Genomic DNA, 19314 nt, shown 5'->3' on the forward strand with positions numbered 1-19314 from the left:
AACCGAGTACGGACTGTGCTGCCATGTGAGGTGACAAATGACCTGCTATTTGATAGGACAGGAAAGAACAATGATCCCTATAGCGGGTTCAATGTGGCCCCCAAAAGGATATGTCCACATCCTGATCCCCAGAATCTATGAATGTGGCCTTATTTGGAAAAGGGATCTCTGAAGATATGACAAAGCTAAGGGCCTCACAAAGATCTTCCTGGATTACCCAGGGGGCCCTGCCTGCAAGGACAAGCCTCCTTTTAAGTGACACACAGAGCAGAAGACACAGACACAGAGGAAAAGGCCGAGCGCAGATGGAGGCAGAGCGTGGAGCGACACAGCCAGAGCCCAGGAAGATTGGAACTTCTGGGAGCTGCAAGAAGCAGGGAGGACCCTCCCCTAGAGCCTTTGAGGGGGTCTGACCTGCCAACACCTTGATTTCAGACTCCTGGCCTCCGGAACAGCGAGGGAATGCACGTCTGTGGTTTCAAGCCACCCAGTTTGTGTTAATTTGTTCCAGCAGTCCCAGAAAACTGACATAACCACTTAGGAAGGGGCCAAGAAGGGGTTCACGGCCATCATAGCCCACTGGCCGAGCTCAGTGGTTCTCATATCATTTTAAGCCTTTAAACCTTACATTGAAAGACAGTCATGAGGAACCAACATATAAAACAGAACATAAAACAACCGCAACAGCACGCAGGAGCAGGTAAGAGTAGGGGCTTCAAATCTAGGCTCTGCCACTTCTACCTGTGGGACCTGGAACAAGCTTCTTAATTTCCCTAACCCTCAATTTCCTGTCTGTAAAATGGGAATAATAATACCACCTATTTACAAAACTCAACATGAGGCTCAAGTGAGACTATGCCTTCGGAGTGCGAAGCCAGCTCTGGGCACGCGGTGAGCGCCTGTGCGATGCTCACTGCCGTGATGGGCAGCAGCATCTTTCGACAGCCGGGCTGACCGGGCTGCTTTAGAAACACTGACCGGCAGCCTAAGGCTCTGACGCAAACTCCCGGCCAACCAAGTACTGTACGTCGTACAGCAGAAATGACACTTCAGGAAAATAAATGGATCTGCCTCCCAATGATAACTATATTTTGTGAAGGGGAGGAATGGGCTTTTTTGAGGAACACAAGCCTGTGACATTCATACGCAGTTGGCTCAAACTTGGTTTCTTCCCGACCTGCGGCGTCTTTGCTGCCTACCAGGCGGCGTGTTACAGGAGACTCTCTTTTAAAGAAGGTCTTCGAAGGCCACGGTGGTGTGAAAGCAAACAGGGAATGAGTCCACGGCCCACTGGAGGCTGCAGAAGTCGGGAGTGGGATAAAGACTTCAATTTTCTTGTTGAGTTTCGTTCCAAGTGGTGCTCCTGCTGCAAAACAGCAACACACACGTCAAACGATGCAGAGGACAGCCAAGTCCCCACTGTCAAACCCAGAGCAGACAGCGTGGACGCGAAGGCACCTGGAAATGCGTGTTGAACAAGTGAATGAGCTAATGAATTAATGAATGCCTGTTCTATAACCTCTTTGCCAGGAAAATGACACATGCTCTTCAGGAAGCTGCAGAGCCTAAGAAGAGTGTTTCTCAAAGTGTGGCCTCCCCGTCCGGAGTGTGGGGCCCCGCCCAGGGGTCAGAGGCACTGGGCAAGGGTGGTCGCTGGGCGACTCCCACCCACGTGGCAGCAGACAGCCCTGTGTGTGAGTCCTGGTGCTGCCCCTCCAGCCACGAGTCCTGGGCGTATCCCCTAACCTCTCTGTGCCTCCCTTTCCTTAACTCTAACGCGAGCAGAGTCAGCCTCACCTCATCCGGTCCCTCCGAGCACCTGCCTACTGTAGAGAGCTCTCGGCGAGCGCTGCCGACCACCCATCTAAGGAGGATCCGTGCATGGCCAGGCAAAATGCCCGCTGAGCCACCCAGCGTGAAACGGCTCTCTCTAGAATATATTGATTTGCATCAATATATTCGGAAAATTCATAAACACTATGTGTAAAGCACAGAAATGTCACTTAAACGGTCCTGGCTGGGCCGTCAGTTCTCCTGAGTGAACGCTGCTTGGTGGCTGACCAGCTGCGGGACCCTGGACAGGTCAGCTAAGTTCTCAGAGCTTCCGTCCCCCTGGCCTGGGAATGTGGTCAGGATGCCAATCAAACAGGGCTGTCTGAGGGGCCAGTTAAATGCCACGCGGCAGCCATGGGGGGTGATGCACCCGGCCAAGCCACACATGCTGCGTTTTACTCACCGGATTCCTTCAGAGGTGAATCAAGGCAGGCCCACCTAGCCTGGGCGCTACACTCCAGCTAGCTTTGGGGAGGGGACAGGCCACCCAAGTTTTGAAAGGTCAGGGAACAACCTATTTGCCCACAGTAGGGAGATGCTGAAAGGTCAGCAGAGTGGGAGGGAGCGGGAGGGAGAAGGCTTTCATGGTCAAAACAAGGAAAAACCAACCAGAAGAAAAATTTACCTGCAGTCTTAAAGTGAGAGCTTTCCACATTGGACCAAATCATGCAGGGCAAGTCCTAAAAAATTCAAATGGCACAAAATCATTAACTGAAAAACATCCTCGTAGGAAGCAGTTGAAAGTAATTTCTGTAAATGGCTCACACAGAGAGGAACTGCACTTTCATCCAGAAGGTTGCAGTATCCCATTCTACCTCACCCGTCCCACCAGCTTCTGAGCATGGGGTTGCCTCCTCTTTTCCACGGGAAGTGTCGGCTCAGGCACAGCCGCGCTTCTGGGAGTTGTCTAGGAGGCAGCACTGCGTGGCTGGAATGTCTCATAGTCAGACAGACCTGGGTTCGAATCTCATGTCTGCTTTTCATGAACCCTGTGACCTTGGATAAACCAAAGCCTCGGAATTCCCAAGATCCTGCAAGTTTCCAGAGTGGCAGGAAGTGGAGAGGACTGGGCTCTAGCTGGAACCATTCACTCGCTGTGTGTCCTTGGCTAAGTCTCTCAGCCTCTCTGAGACAGATCCCTCTCCTGAAAAGTGACCTCAAAGCCTCAATTAGTGATGAAAATGTGTCCAAACTGAGCCCAGCCAAACCCACTCTATCCATGTGAAATGCTGGGCCCTAGAAAGTCCCAGATCTCTCTACTGAATAATAACAATAACAGTAATACCAGCTGCCCTGGATGGAGCCCTCTCCCCGTGCCAGGCCCTGTGCTATGTGGTCCACGTGAACTGTGCGAGTGGCCCATGGAGCCCAGAGAAGCGCTATCCTTATTTTACAGTAGTGCCCCCAGACCCAGGTAACCAGGTAACTCACTCCAGGTCCCTCAGGGCTGCAGGGCAGAGCCGAGCTCTGCACACAGGCAGCCCGGCGCTGGTCTGCTCACCCCGTATGCGCTCCCTGGTTTCTGGGCCGTGGAAGGAGAAAGGATTGCGTGAGAGCTGAGTGGGACACTCAGGCCTGGCTGTGGGGCCCAGTTCCGACAGCTAGTTCACACCGCTACGGTTCACGCAGCCCTCATATGGGAATGCATGGGGTTGGACGGCACAGATAGGACAAGTTGTGGCGACTGTCTTTGTTCACCTGGAGAGCTCTCCCTGTGTCCGTTTTGTGGACTTACTTGGAGAATAAGCCCAGCTCCATGGCCACAGGAGTGCCCGTGTGTTTCAGGCCCGCTCCTTCCAGGCCTCCAGGCCCCTGGACACAGCTCTGGCCAGGGCAGCTCTGCTGGGGTGATGTAAGCCCACCCACACTGGGGGTCAGCTTCCCCCTGGCACAGAGGAGGCCGACCCACAGGGACAGAACACAGCATCTACTCATGCGGAGACACAGATGGCATGGTGGAAAATGCAGACACAGATGAGGAGACAGGCAGAAGGCGAGAAGATGAGGGAAAACTGACACAGCTAGATCCAACCAGCCTCACCACCCCCGCCCCCCAAATTCCTAGTATATGAAGCCAACTTTTTGGCCTCAGCTTGTTCATGTGGGGCTTATGTCATGGGCAGCTTAAAGAATCCTATTAGAAACAAACAATTGTGGTACAAAAATTCTACGGAGTACTATGCAGCCATTGAAAAGAATGAAGCGCCATGATTCAGCAATTCCACTTCTGGGTGCACATCCAAAATAATGGAAAGCTGGGCCTTAAAGAGATGTTTGCACATCCGCATTCACAGTGGCATGATTCCCAACAGCCAACAGTGCAAGCAACTCAAGTGTCCCTCAGTGGATGAATGAATAAGCAAAATGTGGTGTATCCATACAATGGAATTCCCCCTGGAAAAGAAAGGACATTCTGACACATGCTGCCATGTGGATGACCTTGAGGGCATTATGCCAAGTGAAATAAACCAGTCACAAAAGGACAAATCCTGTGTGATTCCATTCATATGAGGTCCCTAAAGTAGTCAAATTCATAAAGACAAAAAGTAGAACGGTGGTTACCAGGGGCTGGGGGAGGAGAGTGGGGAATTGTTTAATTTAATGGGGACAGAGTTTGACTTTTGCAAGAGGAAAGGCGTTCTGGAGATTGGATGCTCAACTATGTAAACCTACTTAACACTGTAAACCACACACTTAAAAATGGCTACGATGCTAAATTCTGTTATGTGCATCTTACTACAATTAAAAACAAAACTAAATAAATAACAAAGCAAATCTATATTTACCTAGAATTAACTCTAAGATATATCAAGTGAAATCTCCAAGTCACAAAACTATAAATAATATGATCTCATTTAATAAAAATAGGATGTTTACATATTTGGTCATATTTAATAATTATATTTATCTTACACATATTTATACATATATTTATATCTTCAATATATTTATATATTCTGCAATTTAATACTTATCTTTATAAATTTAATCTACAATTACATATTTAGTAATATAATGGAAATATAATATAACACTATACTATTTTTTAAAGCCTAGAAATGGACACAGTGAAGTGTTCACACTGGCCACTTGGGGGCAGTGTGGTGTGGGTGGAGGCGGGAGAGAAGACTATTTTGCATGCCGCCTATATTGCTTCATTTCTTGTCATGAGGAGCACATGCCCATGGGTCACTGCAACAACAGTAACAGGCACCCAGCAATAGGAGCCCGGCCACAGGGCTGCTTTGCGGGCTTGTTCCTTTGGAGTTTTGGCTTCCCAGCCCTTACACCTGACGTGAACACCGTCCCGGAAGCATCCTTGGACAGATGGGTGTGCCTGGGACAACTGCTGGTCCATTAAGTGTCTTCTACAAGGCAGAGAAAAGCATCTTCCCCAAGAGAACACATCCATCTGCCAGAAACTGCTGTAACGTGCTCACATGGACTGAGCAAGTCTCTACTGCCACCTGGCAGGAAAAAATGTCATGATAAAAACACACACCCAGGCTGTGCACAGCGACTTCCCTCCAGCAAGCATAGCACAATCATGTATCGCCTAACACGGGACACCTCTGAGAAATGCACTGCTACACAATACTGTCATGTGAACATCACAGAGTGCACTTAACACAAACGTGGATGGTACAGCCCGCTACACACCCAGGCCACGTGTCACAGTCTGCTGCTCCTGCCCTACAAACCTGCACTATGGGAATATGCTACCGTACTGAATACTGGAGGCAGCTGTCACACAGTGGTGAGTATTTTCAGATCTAAACAAATCTAAACATAGAAAACGTACAGTAGAGGCAGGGCACAGTGGCTCATGCCTGTAATCCTAGCACTCTGGGAGGCCAAGGCAGGAGTATTGCTTGAGGTCAGGAGTTTGAGACCAGCTTGAGCAAGAGCGAGACCCAGTTTCTACTAAAAATAGAAAAAGTTAGCTGGGTGACTAAAAATAGAAAAAATTAGCCGGGTATGATAGTGTGTGCCTGTAGTCCCAGCCACTCGGGAGACTGGGGCAGGAGGATTGCTTGAGCCCAGGAGTTGAAGGTTGCTATGAGCTATGATGACACCATGGCACTCTAGCCAGGCGACAAAGTGAGACTATCTCAAAAAGAAAAAAAAAAAGAAAAAGAAAGAAAATGCACAGTAAAAATATGGTATTATTAATATAATCTACGGAACCACCTTTATCTACGCAATCCATTATCGACTGAAACGTCATCATGCAGCACAGGACTGTATAGAAGGGGCAGAAACGCAAAGCCCAACAAACACCACTGCGGCCAGGTGACCCTGGTCAGCACCAACAGTGGTGAGTCATGTTGACAGTATGCACCCGGACAGACTCCAAGAATGGGGCATCCTACAAGGTACCTGAGAGGCCTTCCTCAGCTCAAGGTCAAGGGCACCAAATATAAGGGAAGCCTGAGAAACCATCACAACCAAGAGGAGCCCAAGGAGACGTGACAACTAAACGTAAGGTGGGATCCTGAATGGGGTCCCAGGACAGAAAAAGGACATTAGGTAAAAACTAAGGAAATCTAAATGAACCATGGACTTTAATAATAATTTATCAATATTGGTCCATTAACTGCAACAAACATACTAGACTCATACATGTTTAATGACAGGGGAAACCATGGGTGGGGAGGAGATACATGTGAACTTTCTGAACTATGTGCTCAATTTTTCTATAAATCTAAACCTGTTCTAAAAAATAAAGTCTATGAATTAAGAACAAATACATCAGTGAGGTTCTCTAATGTGGACAGTGGTGTTCAGATACGGCACCACGGTGCAGCCAACACCACACAAATGTACGTCCCTACTGCCCCCTGGAACTTCCCATCCATTCTTCCAGCCAGCACCTGCTGCATGCCAAGCACTGTGCTAGGCGTCACACGTCCGGCAAAGCAGACCTGGCCCCTGACATCACCCAGGGATGAAGTTCTCCTTACAGCGACACTGTCACGCAGGAGGAAGGGGCAGGTTCCCAGGGAGCAAGGGACCCAGGCTGACCGTCATGGGGAAGCCTCAGCCCCACACCTTCAGGGCGTCTCCCATTCCTGTCCTTTTTGCAGTCCCCAGACTGGGGAAGGGCCTCTCTGGAGGCTCTGAGCGGCCTGCTTCCACAGGGACCATGCCAGGTGCCAGCTGACATCACCTTCCGATGCTACCCTGTCCCTCCCTGCTATCCCTCTCTCCAAGGTGACACAGCTCCCGGCAAGGTCACCACAGCCACCCTAAGGCCCTGCTAAATGGCCGGCTCCCCTTCCCACTGCACACACTTACCGCAACATTGGATGTGTGCCTGTGCTCGCTTCCCGCGGGCACTATAACAAATTGCCACCAATCCAGTGGCTTAAAACGACACAAATTTATTCTCTGACAGCTCTAGAGGTCAGATGTCCGGCACAGGCCTCGTCAGACTAAAGTCAGGGTGCCAGCAGAGCTGTGCTCCTGTCCGAGGCTCCAGGGGGGAGTCTGTTTTGGGGCCTTTTTAAGCTTCTGCAGGCGCCACAGCCCCACTCACGGCTCCTGCACCATCTCCAAGGCCAGCAGCAGCGGGGGGCGTCCTCACTGCCTCTCGCTGACCTTCTGCCAACGTCTCCCCCGGCTCTCTCTTCTGCCTCCCTCCTCCACACATGAAGACCCTTGTGACTACACTGAGACCATCCGGATAATCCCAGATACGCTCCTGTGTTAAGGTCAGCTGATTAACCACTTGAATCCCATGTCCAATGACAAGTCCCCATCGCCTGCAACCTAACATATCCACAGGTCCCGGGGTCAGGACGTGGACATCTGTGGAGGCCGTTATTCCGCTGTCCATGGTGAGCCCTTTCTCCTTTCCTGAAACACTCTCCTCCCTTGACCTTTTGGTCATAGTCCTGGTTCCCTTCACGCCGGCCACACATTCCCCACCTCCTTCCCCGGACCCCTTTGTCTTCCACGAGTCCTGGGACTGCTCCAGGGCTGGGCCCTCGGATCTCACTCCTTCCAATCAAGACCCACTCCCAAGGTGAGCTCCTCTGGGCTATTCACACTGACCACTGCCCAGTGACAATCTGCAGTTCAGATTTCTACCCCCAGATCCAGACTTACGCACCCAACACTCTACTGTGCATCCGGACTGGGATGCCCAAGACAGTGGTCTCCAACCTTTTTGGCACCAGGGACCAGTCTCATGGAAGACAATTTTTCCAATGACCGGTGGGGGTAGAGGGGTGTCCTTGGGTGGGGAGAGGGGTGCAGGGCTCAGGCGGGGATGCTCAGCCCGTTTCCTAACAGGCCACAGACCAGTCCTCAGCCACGGCCTTGGGGTTGGGGACTGCAGACCCAAGAGACACGTCCAACTCAACAAGACAGAAACACCCCTGATTTCCTCCGAAACGTGTGCATATCAGCCAGTGGCATCTCTGTTCCTCCATGTGCTCAGGCTGAACTCCTTGGCTTTGTCCCTGTTCCTCTCTTCTCTCTCTCAACCCACAATCAACCCCGGCAAATTCCATGGGCTCTACCTTCAAAATACATCCCCCATCCGGGTCCCTCCACAGTCTGCCCGGCCTTGCCTCTACCTCTCGCTGGCTTTCCTACTTATACCTCTGCTGTTCTCACATCTGCCAGAGGTGCTTGGCAAGGCCGACAGTGGGTCACTTTCCTGGTCAATGCCCACCCACAGTATCCCACCTTACTTGGAACAAAAGCCAGGGTCCTGACCAGAAAGCTCTCTTCCCAGAAGTGGCCGTACCCATCCCTTGTTCCACGCAGGTCTCCACTCAGTTGTCACCTCCTTAGGCACCTTCCCCATGTACCTGCCCAAGTAGCGAGTGCCCCCACGACCCCCCCAGTCCACTGCACACTGTGCACATCTCCACTGCCCCAGCTACCAACTGCCACCCCACACAGCAACACAGTCACACACTGTCTTTCTCCTGCTCCGAGAATGCAGGCTCCTCAGGAGCAGCGACTGGTCTTGGTCTGTCTTGTCCTGTTGTATCCCAAGTACCTAGACCAGAGCCTGGCATCTAGAAGGCCTTCCAGAGCCACTGTGAATGAATGCCTCAGGCCTCGTCCCTGCTCACCACTTCACTGCCTCCTCCTCATCCAGGGAACTTCCGTAGAACTGTCTGCAGTGATGGGAATGTTCTAGACTCTGGGCTGTCCAATATGGTAGCCATTAGCCACTTGGGGCCATTGAGGACATGAGAGGTTTACATTTAAGTGGCCACATATGGCCAGTGGCTAGTGTAGTGGACAGCGCCCTTTTAGACCATCTGGGAAACTACTGTAATTGCTATGAGTTCACCGTAACATCTATGCTCAAGTTTACAAAGAATTTTCTTGTAGAACCTGGCCACTGAGTGCTTTGGGGTAAAGAATCTGGGTGGGCAACCTCACCTCACTGGAACCACTGTGGCCTCAGTTTCCTCATATATAATGGGGATATTATACCTTCCTCATAAGGATTTTTAAAGGATTAAACTAGATAATATATATAAAGCATTTAGCATAGTGCCCAGCACGTAGTACTACAAAGACTTAGTAAACATAATACTACTGTTATTATACGTTGCTACTGTTACTATATATCATTGTAACTGTCATCACTGCTATCGTTACTGTACCCTTACTATTATTACTACCATCTCTGCCATAATGCTGATGCGTAACACTCTGCAGATGAACAACGTGGGGCTCAGAGCTGGCCTGAGCCCCGGCTCTGTGAGTGCAGGGACTGCGTCGTGTTCACTGCTCTGCTCCAGGGCCGGCACAGAAGCATCAAAGGTACACAATAGATATTTATAAAGTGATGCATGAAATGGCCAAGTGTCCACAGCTAGTAACAGTAGGGCAGAGACTAGAACTCACGTTTTCCAGACTCCCAGCCCAGTGTCCCACCCCCAGCCACTGCCTTGCCACTTCGTGCCAGCCTGCTACTTCATTTTCACTCATCATTGAACAGGTGTTTTTGATCACCTACTATGTGCTATTTTGAAAATGGGGATACATCACCGAATGAGACACAAAATGTCCTACTCTCAAGATACCAATTAGGAAAATTATAAACAAAATAGTGCATACTGTAAATAGTATACCAGAACGTAACAGGAGCAGTAGAGAGAAAGAGAGAACAAAAGGAGGGCAGAGAGTACTGGGGGCTGCCATTGTAAACAGAGCGGTGTGGAAAGAAGGGGCCACGGGGACTCCCAGGGTGAGAGCGTTCCATCATGCAGAGGGAACAGCGCAAGCAAAGGTCCCGAGGTAGGGGTGTGCTGAGAGTGTCGAAGGAGTAGCAAGCAGGCCAGGGTATCTGTGCGAGGGGCCAGACAAAAGAGATGCAGTCAGAGTGGTAACAGGGTGACGTAGGGACTTTTAGGTCACATCGGGAACTTCAGTTTCTGCTCAGAGTACAACAGGAAATCATGGTGGGCTACCCCATGAGGAGTGGCATGAGGCGGCTGGGACACACTGGGACACGCTGGCGGCTCTGTTGAGAAGTGGACAAGGGCGGAAGCAGGGAGGGCAGTCAGGAGGCTCCACGGGGGCCCCAGGGAGAAGATGGAACTTGGGCCCAGACGGTGGCTGCAGAGAGAGGGAGAACTGCATTGGTTCTGGATACGTTTGGAAAAAAGACCCCATGCAACTGGCAGACTGACAGAATGTGAGGTGTAGAGAAAGGAGGTGAGGACGGTGCCAAGGCTTTTGGGCCCAGCAAAGGAAAGGCAGCGGTGCCACTGGCAGGAAGGGAGGAGAGAGGCGGGACCGGGCTCTGCACCGGGGCATGACCTCTGGGGTCCTGTGAGCCTCCAGGGGCCTTGTCGGGTGGGCAGGTAGACCTGTGCAGGAGCTCTGAGAAGGCCTCTGCGGGGACTGGAATTTGGGAGCTGTCAGTGGGTAGATCACCAAGGCTGTGGGTGTCGACAGAGGAGGGAAGAGAGCCCAGCACTGAGCCCTGGGTGCTCCAGCCGTTAAAAGACAAGCGGAAGCAGAGAAGCCCCCGAAGACCCCTATCTTTCCTGACCAAGTCTCACAAAGTGTTTCAGGATTGGTTTCCCCAACTCGGAACTCCAAGGGTACAGTTTTGAATCTATAGTAAGTATGCAATATATCAGATAATGTCACATGGTATCTGGCTGGTTTTATTATTATTATTTTAGTTATTTTCTATAAATTCACCAAACTTGAGACACATCCAATACACTGAACTTGCCATCACAACCAAGCTGAATTACTGTTCTTTGGTATTTCCAGTAAAAGAACAACAAAATGATGCTATGAGCATTATAAAGTGATGCAAATTATGAAAGGACCTTATTCTGAAATATGTATTTATCTTTCAAAGGTGCAGGTGGCTTCTTTCATCTCTAAATCCCAGCGGCATCAGACAGCCCTTGCTACAGAGCAGTGATTCTTCAACTCGCTGGTCTTAGGACTCATTTACATGCTTACAGTTACTGAGGACTCCAAAGAGCTTTTGTTTGTGCAGATTATATTTACCAATATTTACTGTATTTAAATTAGAGAGATTATTTTTAAATGTCTATTAATTCATTTTAAATAAGACTGATAATCCCATTGTATATTAACATAAATAGCACACTTTATGAAAAATAACATGTTCCAAAATAAAAAAGAATAGAAGATTGACATTGTTTTGCAAATCTCATCTATGTCTGAATTAATGGAAGAAGCTGGATTCTCACGTCTGCTTCTGCATTAAATCTGCTGCAATATCACACTTCATGTCCCCTCAGGAAACCCCAGTGCACACTTGCAAGAAAATGAAAGTGGAAAAGGTAAATAACGTCTCCACATTACTATGAAAATGGTGCTGACTCTGCGGACCCCCGGGTGGTCCAGTAACTCCAGGAGTTCCCAGACCCCACTCTAAGAACCCTTGTGGGATAGGAGGCATTCTCAGTAAACATCAGATGAAGAAATGAAAGAAGATAAAAACCCTGCCCTCAGGAACTCACAGTCCAGCACAGGAGACAGACAGCCCGAACAATGCGGTGATGTTCTCACCAAGAGACGTCCCAGCAGCACCAGGCCAGAGACCCAGAATGCGCCAAGCCCAGCCCACCTGGGACGTCCTCTCCCCACTCTTTCCCTGCCTAAACCCACTCACCCTTCAAGTCTCAACTGAGTTTTCCTCCTCCTGGTCTCCCAAATTTAGTGACCCCCCCCCCACCTTATGGCTCCCATCCTCCTCCTCACAGCACCCGGTCACTGTGTGCAATGAGGCATTTTACTCAGCGTGGGACTCAGCAAAAGGTGCAAATACAGGTATAATAAATTGAATGAACAAATGAATGAAGGAGGGAGACAAGAGTGAAGGCTTCAAATCATCGCACAGGAACACCTAACAAGAGCGCTGGAGAGGCTCTTACACCATTGCTCAGAAAGGCAAAGGAGGCCCCGAGGGCTGTGACTTGCCCCATGTGGCAGGGAGAGCAAGCCACGGCAGGGACCCACAGGCCCAGGGCCTATCCTGCACACAGAACGACCATCTGAGACAGGCCCAAAGTGAGGAAGGAGGCTTGGCCCCTGGACAAGAACAGGCGAGGGCAGGGCCTGGGCCCAGGTGAGGTGCTCATTCTTGGGTTCCTGCAAGGGCAAGGGTGGCCCTTGAAGGTGAGGTGCCCTGGGCTCACCTGGGTCCTAGATGGCTTCAGGCCCTTCCCAGTAGGCACTGTCTCTATTAAATGTCCCTGTTAAATGTCAGCCGGGGTGTGCCCGCATGGCTTCCCAGAGGGAAGAGCATGTTCAAAGCAGGTAAGGCCAGCAGTGCGTGCTCTCAACGTGGGCACAGGACAGGCCTGGGGACACGGCTCCCTGAGCCTTGCTTTTGCCACCTGCAAAACAGGCCAGAGACTTCCCACCTCCCAGGGCAGATGCAAGTAAAAAGACCCTGTGAAAATGGTCTGTCATTGGCCTTTTTAAAGCTCAGTGCCCTGACGCAGTATTTCTCTAGACGATACATGACGGAAAGGGGGCAGAGTCTCCCTTAAGAGGATCCCAAGTTTGGGACCACAGACAGAGGGCCAGGAGAGTGTAGTCACATAAAAGCCCAGCCAATAACCCCACCTCTTCTTTTCACAGCCCCTACCCTCTGGCCCAGGCCTTGCCTGCGTCTTAGTAAGCATCCAGACCACCCAGACCCTCGGGGGCAGACGCTGCAATGGCCCGGTTTTACAGACCGGGAAACGGAGGCACGCGAACTGCTTTGCGTAGGTCACAGAGCTCACAGGATGGGATGCAGAGTGGATTCGAACCTGGGCAGCGGGTAGAGTCCAAGCCCAGCCGCCCCAGGAGAAGAAAGTCTCCGCCCTTCCTGAAGTTTTCTGGCCACAGGGGGATACACCTAAGGACCTCCCTTCCCGACTCTGCCCTCAGGGGGCCTCCTCGCCGCCAGAGCAGACAAAGCCAAGCCACTGCGTCGGACCCCTGGCTGGGGGCGGGCCCTCCTTACCTGCGCGGTCGCCTGGGCCCCCGCCCCGCTCGGCCCAGGAGGGGTCCCCGGGCTTGCCCCGGCCGCGGGAGGATCCGGGGGCGGCTGTGCGCCGAGGGGGCCCCGGAGGGGACGCGGGCCCGCGGGGAGACAGCCTCTGCCCCCCAGCGCCAGGGCCACGGCCAGGAGGCCCCCGGCCAGCACCCACGCGGCGCGCCCCGGAGAGCCAGCGGGGCTCATCGCCTGCCGGGACGGCCACCTCCAAAGTGGCTGGCACGGCGGAGTCTCCGGAGCTTCCGGACCCCAGGCCCGCCCCGCCGCCGAGCATGCTCAGTGAGAGCCGCCGGGGAAAGTTTTCTGGAACAAACACCGACATCTGGGGCTTGGCGGGCTGGGAGTCGCCCAGGACGGCGTGGGAGGAGGGACCCGCCAGAGTGCGCTGCGCGGGGCTTTGCGCCCTACCGCGGGCTGGGCACTGCCCAAGTCAGAGCGGGTCACTCCCCAGCTCCCAGAGAGTACCGGGGCCCGGGCCCCTCCAGTATGGCCTGTCCGGCTCTCTTCCTCCTCTGGGAAGTCCTCCCGGACACACCGGACTGAATGAGTTTCCCTCCAATCCTTGGCAGCCCCTTGTTAGAAAATGGAGAAGCATTTGGAGAGGCAGGGCCATGCATTCTGGAGAGCCCAGAGGGGCAGGACAGCACAGAGGGGCAGGGAGGGGGCTGGCAGGGAAGGAAAAGCGTCCCTCGTCCCTTGCTTCCCGTGGGGTTCAGTCTAGCCTGGTGGAGCGCCACTGCCTGAGCCCTTGCTGTGGATGAGCTGCCCAGGTGCCCTTCACATTCCCAGTGGGAGACAGGTACTCAGGCCAGCCACTGTGCCACCCTCCGGGGAACCAGAAAGCGGAGAGTTGGTGTCTGAAGCCAGGCAGCAGCTGTCAAGCTCTCCGAGAACTCTCCGTGGGGCCAGGGGGTGTTTGCTTTGCCAAGGGAGGTGGGAGGGGGGGGGAGAAAGAGACAGAGGAGGGACAGGAGCTTGGAAGGGCATTTGCTTCCTCAACCCCTCCTGGGCCCTGGGTGACAGCTCACACCTATTCACTGGGAAGAGGGCTCCTCTCCTGCCTGGGCAGCCTGTCGGGCTGTCTGCAGCCTCAGGCCAGGGAGCCTGGCACTTGGAAGACCCTCCCACTCCCCCCTTTCTTGAGCTGACATGGTCAAGACAATGGGGTTTGAAAACCTGAGGATTTATTAGCCAAGCTTCCCGCACCAGAGGGTATCCAGCAGTGTGCCAGGGGGAAGACAAGGCCAAAGGCTAAATGCCAGGCATCTTGCTGGATCATCAATGTTATTTGACAGTGCATAGTTTAAAGGATGATTTTATCATTCAAACATTTTTATGGTAAAGTAAAATGCAAAGGACACAACATTGTTAAAACTGAAGCCAAAGCACCCAAAGAAATACCCAGTGTAAAGCCAAGAACTCCAGGTTATTGCCCCCATTGGCGCTCCTATGAACCTTGGACATGCTTCTAAGGAAACATTTAAGAAGCTCCACATGGTAGAGTTTGAGCCCTGAAGCCAGACAGACACAGGTGTGACTATATTCTGCCCCACTCCTTAATTGCAAAACATTGAAGGTGTCAGTTTCTTTATCTACAAAAAGGATAAAGAATTTAGATAATAGTTCCCATCTTGTCTTGAGGAAATGATGAAACTAGAACCATGGGCTGGGCATCCCGGCTGAAAGGACAAAAGTTCTCTGAAGGAGATCCCCATGGTACCCCACCCCTGCCCTCAGGGAATCACACTCCGAAGGGCAGGAGAGTGTGTGTGTACCCCCAGCACCCAGGACAATACTGTGTGTATGTGTGTGTGTGTGTGTGTGTGTGTACCCCCAGCACCCAGGACAATACTGTGTGTGTGTGTGTGTGTGTGTGTGTGTGTACCCCCAGCACCCAGGACAATACTGTGTGTATGTGTGTGTGTGTGTACCCCCAGCACCCAGGACAATACTGTGTGTGTGTGTGTGTGTGTGTGTGTGTATCCCCAGCACCCAGGACAATACTGTGTGTGTACCCCCAGCACCCAGGACAATGTGTGTGTGTGTGTGTGTGTATCCCCAGCACCCAGGATAATACTGTGTGTGTGTCTGTGTGTGTGTGTGTGTGTGTGTACCCCCAGCACCCAGGACAATGTGTGTGTGTGTGTGTGTGTACCCCCAGCACCCAGGACAATGTGTGTGTGTGTGTGTGTGTGTGTGTGTATCCCCAGCACCCAGGACAATACTGTGTGCGTGTGTGTGTGTGTGTGTATCCCCAGCACCCAGGATAATACTGTGTGTGTGTATATGTGTGTGTACCCCCAGCACCCAGGACAATACTATATGTGTGTGTATACCCCCAGCACACAGGATAACACGGTGTGTGTGTGTGTGTATCCCCAGCACCCAGGACAATGTGTGTGTGTGTGTGTACTCCCAGCACCCAGGATAATACTGCACGTGTGTGTGTGTGTGTGTGCATACCCCCAGCACCCAGGACAATATTGTGTGTCCGTGTGTATACCCCCAGCACCCAGGATAATACCGCATGTGTGTGTGTGTGTGTGTGTGTGTGTGTGTGTATCCTCAGCACCCACGACAATATTGTGTGTGTGTGTATCCCCAGCACCCAGGATAATACCACATGTGTGTGTCTGTGTGTGTGTATGTATCCTCAGCACCCAGGACAATACTGTGTGTGTGTGTGTGTGTATCCCCAGCACCCAGGATAATACTGTGTGTGTGTGTCTGTGTGTGTCTGTGTGTATGTACCCCCAGCACCCAGGACAATGTGTGTGTGTGTGTGTGTGTGTATCCCCAGCACCCAGGACAATGTGTGTGTGTGTGTGTGTGTGTGTGTGTATCCCCAGCACCCAGGACAGTGTGTCTGTGTGTGTGTGTGTGTGTGTGTGTGTATCCCCAGCACCCAGGATAATACTATGTGTGTATGTGTATGTGTGTGTACCCCCAGCACCCAGGACAATACTATATGTGTGTGTATACCCCCAGCACACAGGATAACATGGTGTGTGTGTGTGTGTGTGTGTATCCCCCGCACCCAGGACAATGTGTGTGTGTGTGTGTACTCCCAGCACCCAGGATAATACCGCGTGTGTGTGTGTGTGTGTGTGTGTACCCCCAGCACCCAGGACAATATTGTGTGTCCGTGTGTATACCCCCAGCACCCAGGATAATACCGTGTGTGTGTGTGTGTGTGTGTGTACTCCCAGCACCCAGGACAATATTGTGTGTCCGTGTGTATACCCCCAGCACCCAGGATAATACCGCATGTGTGTGTGTGTGTGTGTGTGTGTGTATCCTCAGCACCCAGGACAATATTGTGTGTGTGTGTATCCCCAGCACCCAGGATAATACCGCGTGTGTGTGTCTGTGTGTGTATGTATCCTCAGCACCCAGGACAATACTGTGTGTGTGTGTATCCCCAGCACCCAGGACAGTGTGTCTGTGTGTGTGTGTGTGTGTGTGTATCCTCAGCACCCAGGACAATACTGTGTGTGTGTATGTGTGTGTATCCCCAGCACCCAGGACAATACTGTGTGTGTGTGTATGTGTGTGTATCCCCAGCACCCAGGACAATACTGTGTGTATGTGTGTGTATCCCCAGCACCCAGGACAGTGTGTATGTGTGTGTGTGTGTGTGTATTCCCAGCACCCAGGACAATACTGTGTGTATATGTGTGTATCCCCAGCACCCAGGACAGTGTGTGTGTGTGTGTGTGTGTGTGTACTCCCAGCACCCAGCACAATACTGTGTGTGTGCGTGTTCGTGTGGGTGTGCACGCACGCCCCCAGCATGCAGGAAAACACCGAGCATCTAGCAGCTGCTCAGTAAATGTTTGCTCAAAGGAAAACCAGGTGATGGATCATCTAATTGTTTTATCTCCCACAGCTGTGAGAGCCTCCAGGCCTGGGACCCTGCCTGGTTCATCGCTGGCCTGTCCCCCACCCTCCCAGGCACACAAAGGATTCTGTCCAAGTGCTGGTGAATGAATGACCACGCGGAGTCTGGGTCCCAGTGGGGACAGGGTGTAACAATCTCATTGTCTTGGAGAAAAGCATGGACCATCCGTGGCAGAAAATAGAATTAAAGAAGGAGGCTTGGGGCGAGCAAGGTCAGAGGCAGCGGTAGGCTGTGTGGCACCAGGAAGGTTGATGGTGCAGGTTAGGAATGAGGAAAGGAGTCAGCCCTGCATTTGGTCACTTCGCGGCTGTTATCTTCCTCCTCAGGAGGCGGGGGGCGGGGGGTAGGGACGGGAGGGGGAGGGGGGAGGGGAGGGGGAGGGGAGGGGGGAGGGGAGGGGAGGGGAGGGGAGGGGGAGGGGGAGGGGAGGGGGCTGGGAGGAGGTGGGAGGGACGGGGAGCGGGGCGGGGGTCAGGGGCGGCGCCCATGGCAGAGGGTGTAGAGAAAGTTTACCAGATCACCGGCTAAAAGCCCCAGCACGTTGTGAGCACTCAATACGACTAAAGGCGAGCGCCTTCCTGGGTGGCCAGGGGCGCCCTTCCCGCCCGGGAGCGCAGGGGCCGGTGGAAACGGAGCCCGCCCGCGCGGGGGTCCTGGCCGGGCATGCCCAGTGCGAGGGCAGGGCGGGCGCGGTGGCCCCAGTTCTGGGCGGCGACCTGGCTCCTCCCTCGCGCGCAGCGGGGCAGCGGAGGAGAGGGCGCGGGAGCCGGGAGCCGAGCCGGCCGGAAAGTCGCCGGAGCGCCGCGCCCCCCGCCCGCCCGGGCTCGGAGCCCCGCGTCGCGGTCCTGGCGGGGCCGGTGCAGCCGGCGGGGGCCCAGGCCCTGCGCGGCGGCGGGCGGACCCGGCGCGCGGTCGCCTGAGCGCCCCCATGGCCCGCGGCGCGGCGGCCTGCACCGGCGACGCACGGCTGCCGCTCGGCCGGGACGCGCTGCGGCCGGCGCCCGCGCTGCTGGGCCCCGCCGTGCTGCTGGGCGCCGCGATCGGCGTGGGCCTCGGCCTCTGGCTCGGCTGCCGCGCCGGCCGCCAGCGCCTGCGGCTCCAGGTGGGTGGCCGAGCGGGCGGCCTGGGGCGGGGAGCGGCGCGGTGCTCCTGGGCCCTGGGCTCCGGACAGGCTGACCCTGAGCTCTGCGACCATGGGGGCGGGATCGCGGGCTTCGCGCCCAGACGCTCCGGGATGGAAGCGGCGTGGCGGAGTGACTAAAGAGCACTGACCTCGGGACGCCCAGAAGTGCCTGCTCCCTCCTACCGCGCTGTGCGACCCTGGACAGCCGCCAAACCCCTACTGGCCTCGTGCTCCTCATCTGTAGCACCAAGGGTTGGGGCACCGGGCCGGCAGAGGGGCCCAGCTCAGAGTGGTGGACAGGAGGGCAGGGGACGCCCAGCCCTGGACGTGCGTTCCTGCCCTGCCTCTTGCCTCCTTGCTGCGCGGGTTGCCACTCCCTGCTTGAGTCCCAGCTGCTGCCGCATTGGCAGGCATTGGTTGGCGCCCCATAGTAAAAGTTTGCAGGGTACCTTCTACTTCCCTGCACGTTCATGAGCAGGACAGATCCTGGCCTGGCCCGGCCCGCTCGAGGTTCACAACCTCAAGGAGGCCACACTAGGAGTAAACCTGAGAGGATTAAGGGCCGCTTCACATGGCAGTTGTCCAGATGGGTTGGATGGCCATGGAAATGCCTGGCCCGTGGTGGACATGCCATCAGTAGTGATATAACCACTATTTTAGGTCCTTGCAGCCTCCATCTCTTTGGGGGATGAAGTCTGGTAAGATCAGCGCTAAGGTGGGTGGTCTTGCTCCCCCCATTCCTGACCCACCTGAAAAGGAGACAGGTCCTGCAGGGCTCCAGGGAAGCAGCGCTCTTTCACAATGCAGAGTGCCTGCTGCAAAAGGCTCAAGCTAAAATAATGCAGGATGCTCGCAGGCAGGTGGGGGCTGTCAGATCCTGCTGATGATTAAGGGACACTAGGAGAGGCTGGCTTGTGTGAAGGCAGAAGGGCAGTAACGTGC

At 53.6% G+C, this 19314-nt stretch overlaps 2 protein-coding genes across 8 annotated transcripts in view; one reads left to right on the forward strand and one right to left on the reverse strand.

Moving 5' to 3' along the window:
• Nucleotides 1-13559, reverse strand: part of EVC2 (EvC ciliary complex subunit 2) — a 130365-nt gene extending 116806 nt beyond the window's left edge. Inside the window, exons 1-3 of the mRNA XM_045528269.1 lie at nucleotides 13316-13559; nucleotides 2459-2513; nucleotides 1200-1366 (exon numbers count right to left, since the gene is read on the reverse strand). Of these exons, the coding sequence (XP_045384225.1) occupies nucleotides 1200-1366; nucleotides 2459-2513; nucleotides 13316-13534 (441 nt within the window). The 5' untranslated portion in view covers nucleotides 13535-13559. The remainder of the gene's footprint in view (nucleotides 1-1199; nucleotides 1367-2458; nucleotides 2514-13315) is intronic.
• A 4447-nt stretch (nucleotides 13560-18006) lies between these two features.
• EVC (EvC ciliary complex subunit 1) overlaps nucleotides 18007-19314 on the forward strand; it is a 71572-nt gene continuing 70264 nt past the window's right edge. For all 7 annotated transcript variants that reach the window (XM_045528357.1, XM_045528358.1, XM_045528359.1 and 4 more), the window contains exon 1: nucleotides 18007-18351. In XM_045528357.1, the coding sequence (XP_045384313.1) occupies nucleotides 18178-18351 (174 nt within the window). In that variant the 5' untranslated portion in view covers nucleotides 18007-18177. The remainder of the gene's footprint in view (nucleotides 18352-19314) is intronic.

The sequence above is a fragment of the Lemur catta genome, chromosome 17, assembly GCF_020740605.2.
Source record: "Lemur catta isolate mLemCat1 chromosome 17, mLemCat1.pri, whole genome shotgun sequence".
NCBI classification, from domain to species: Eukaryota; Metazoa; Chordata; class Mammalia; order Primates; family Lemuridae; genus Lemur; species Lemur catta.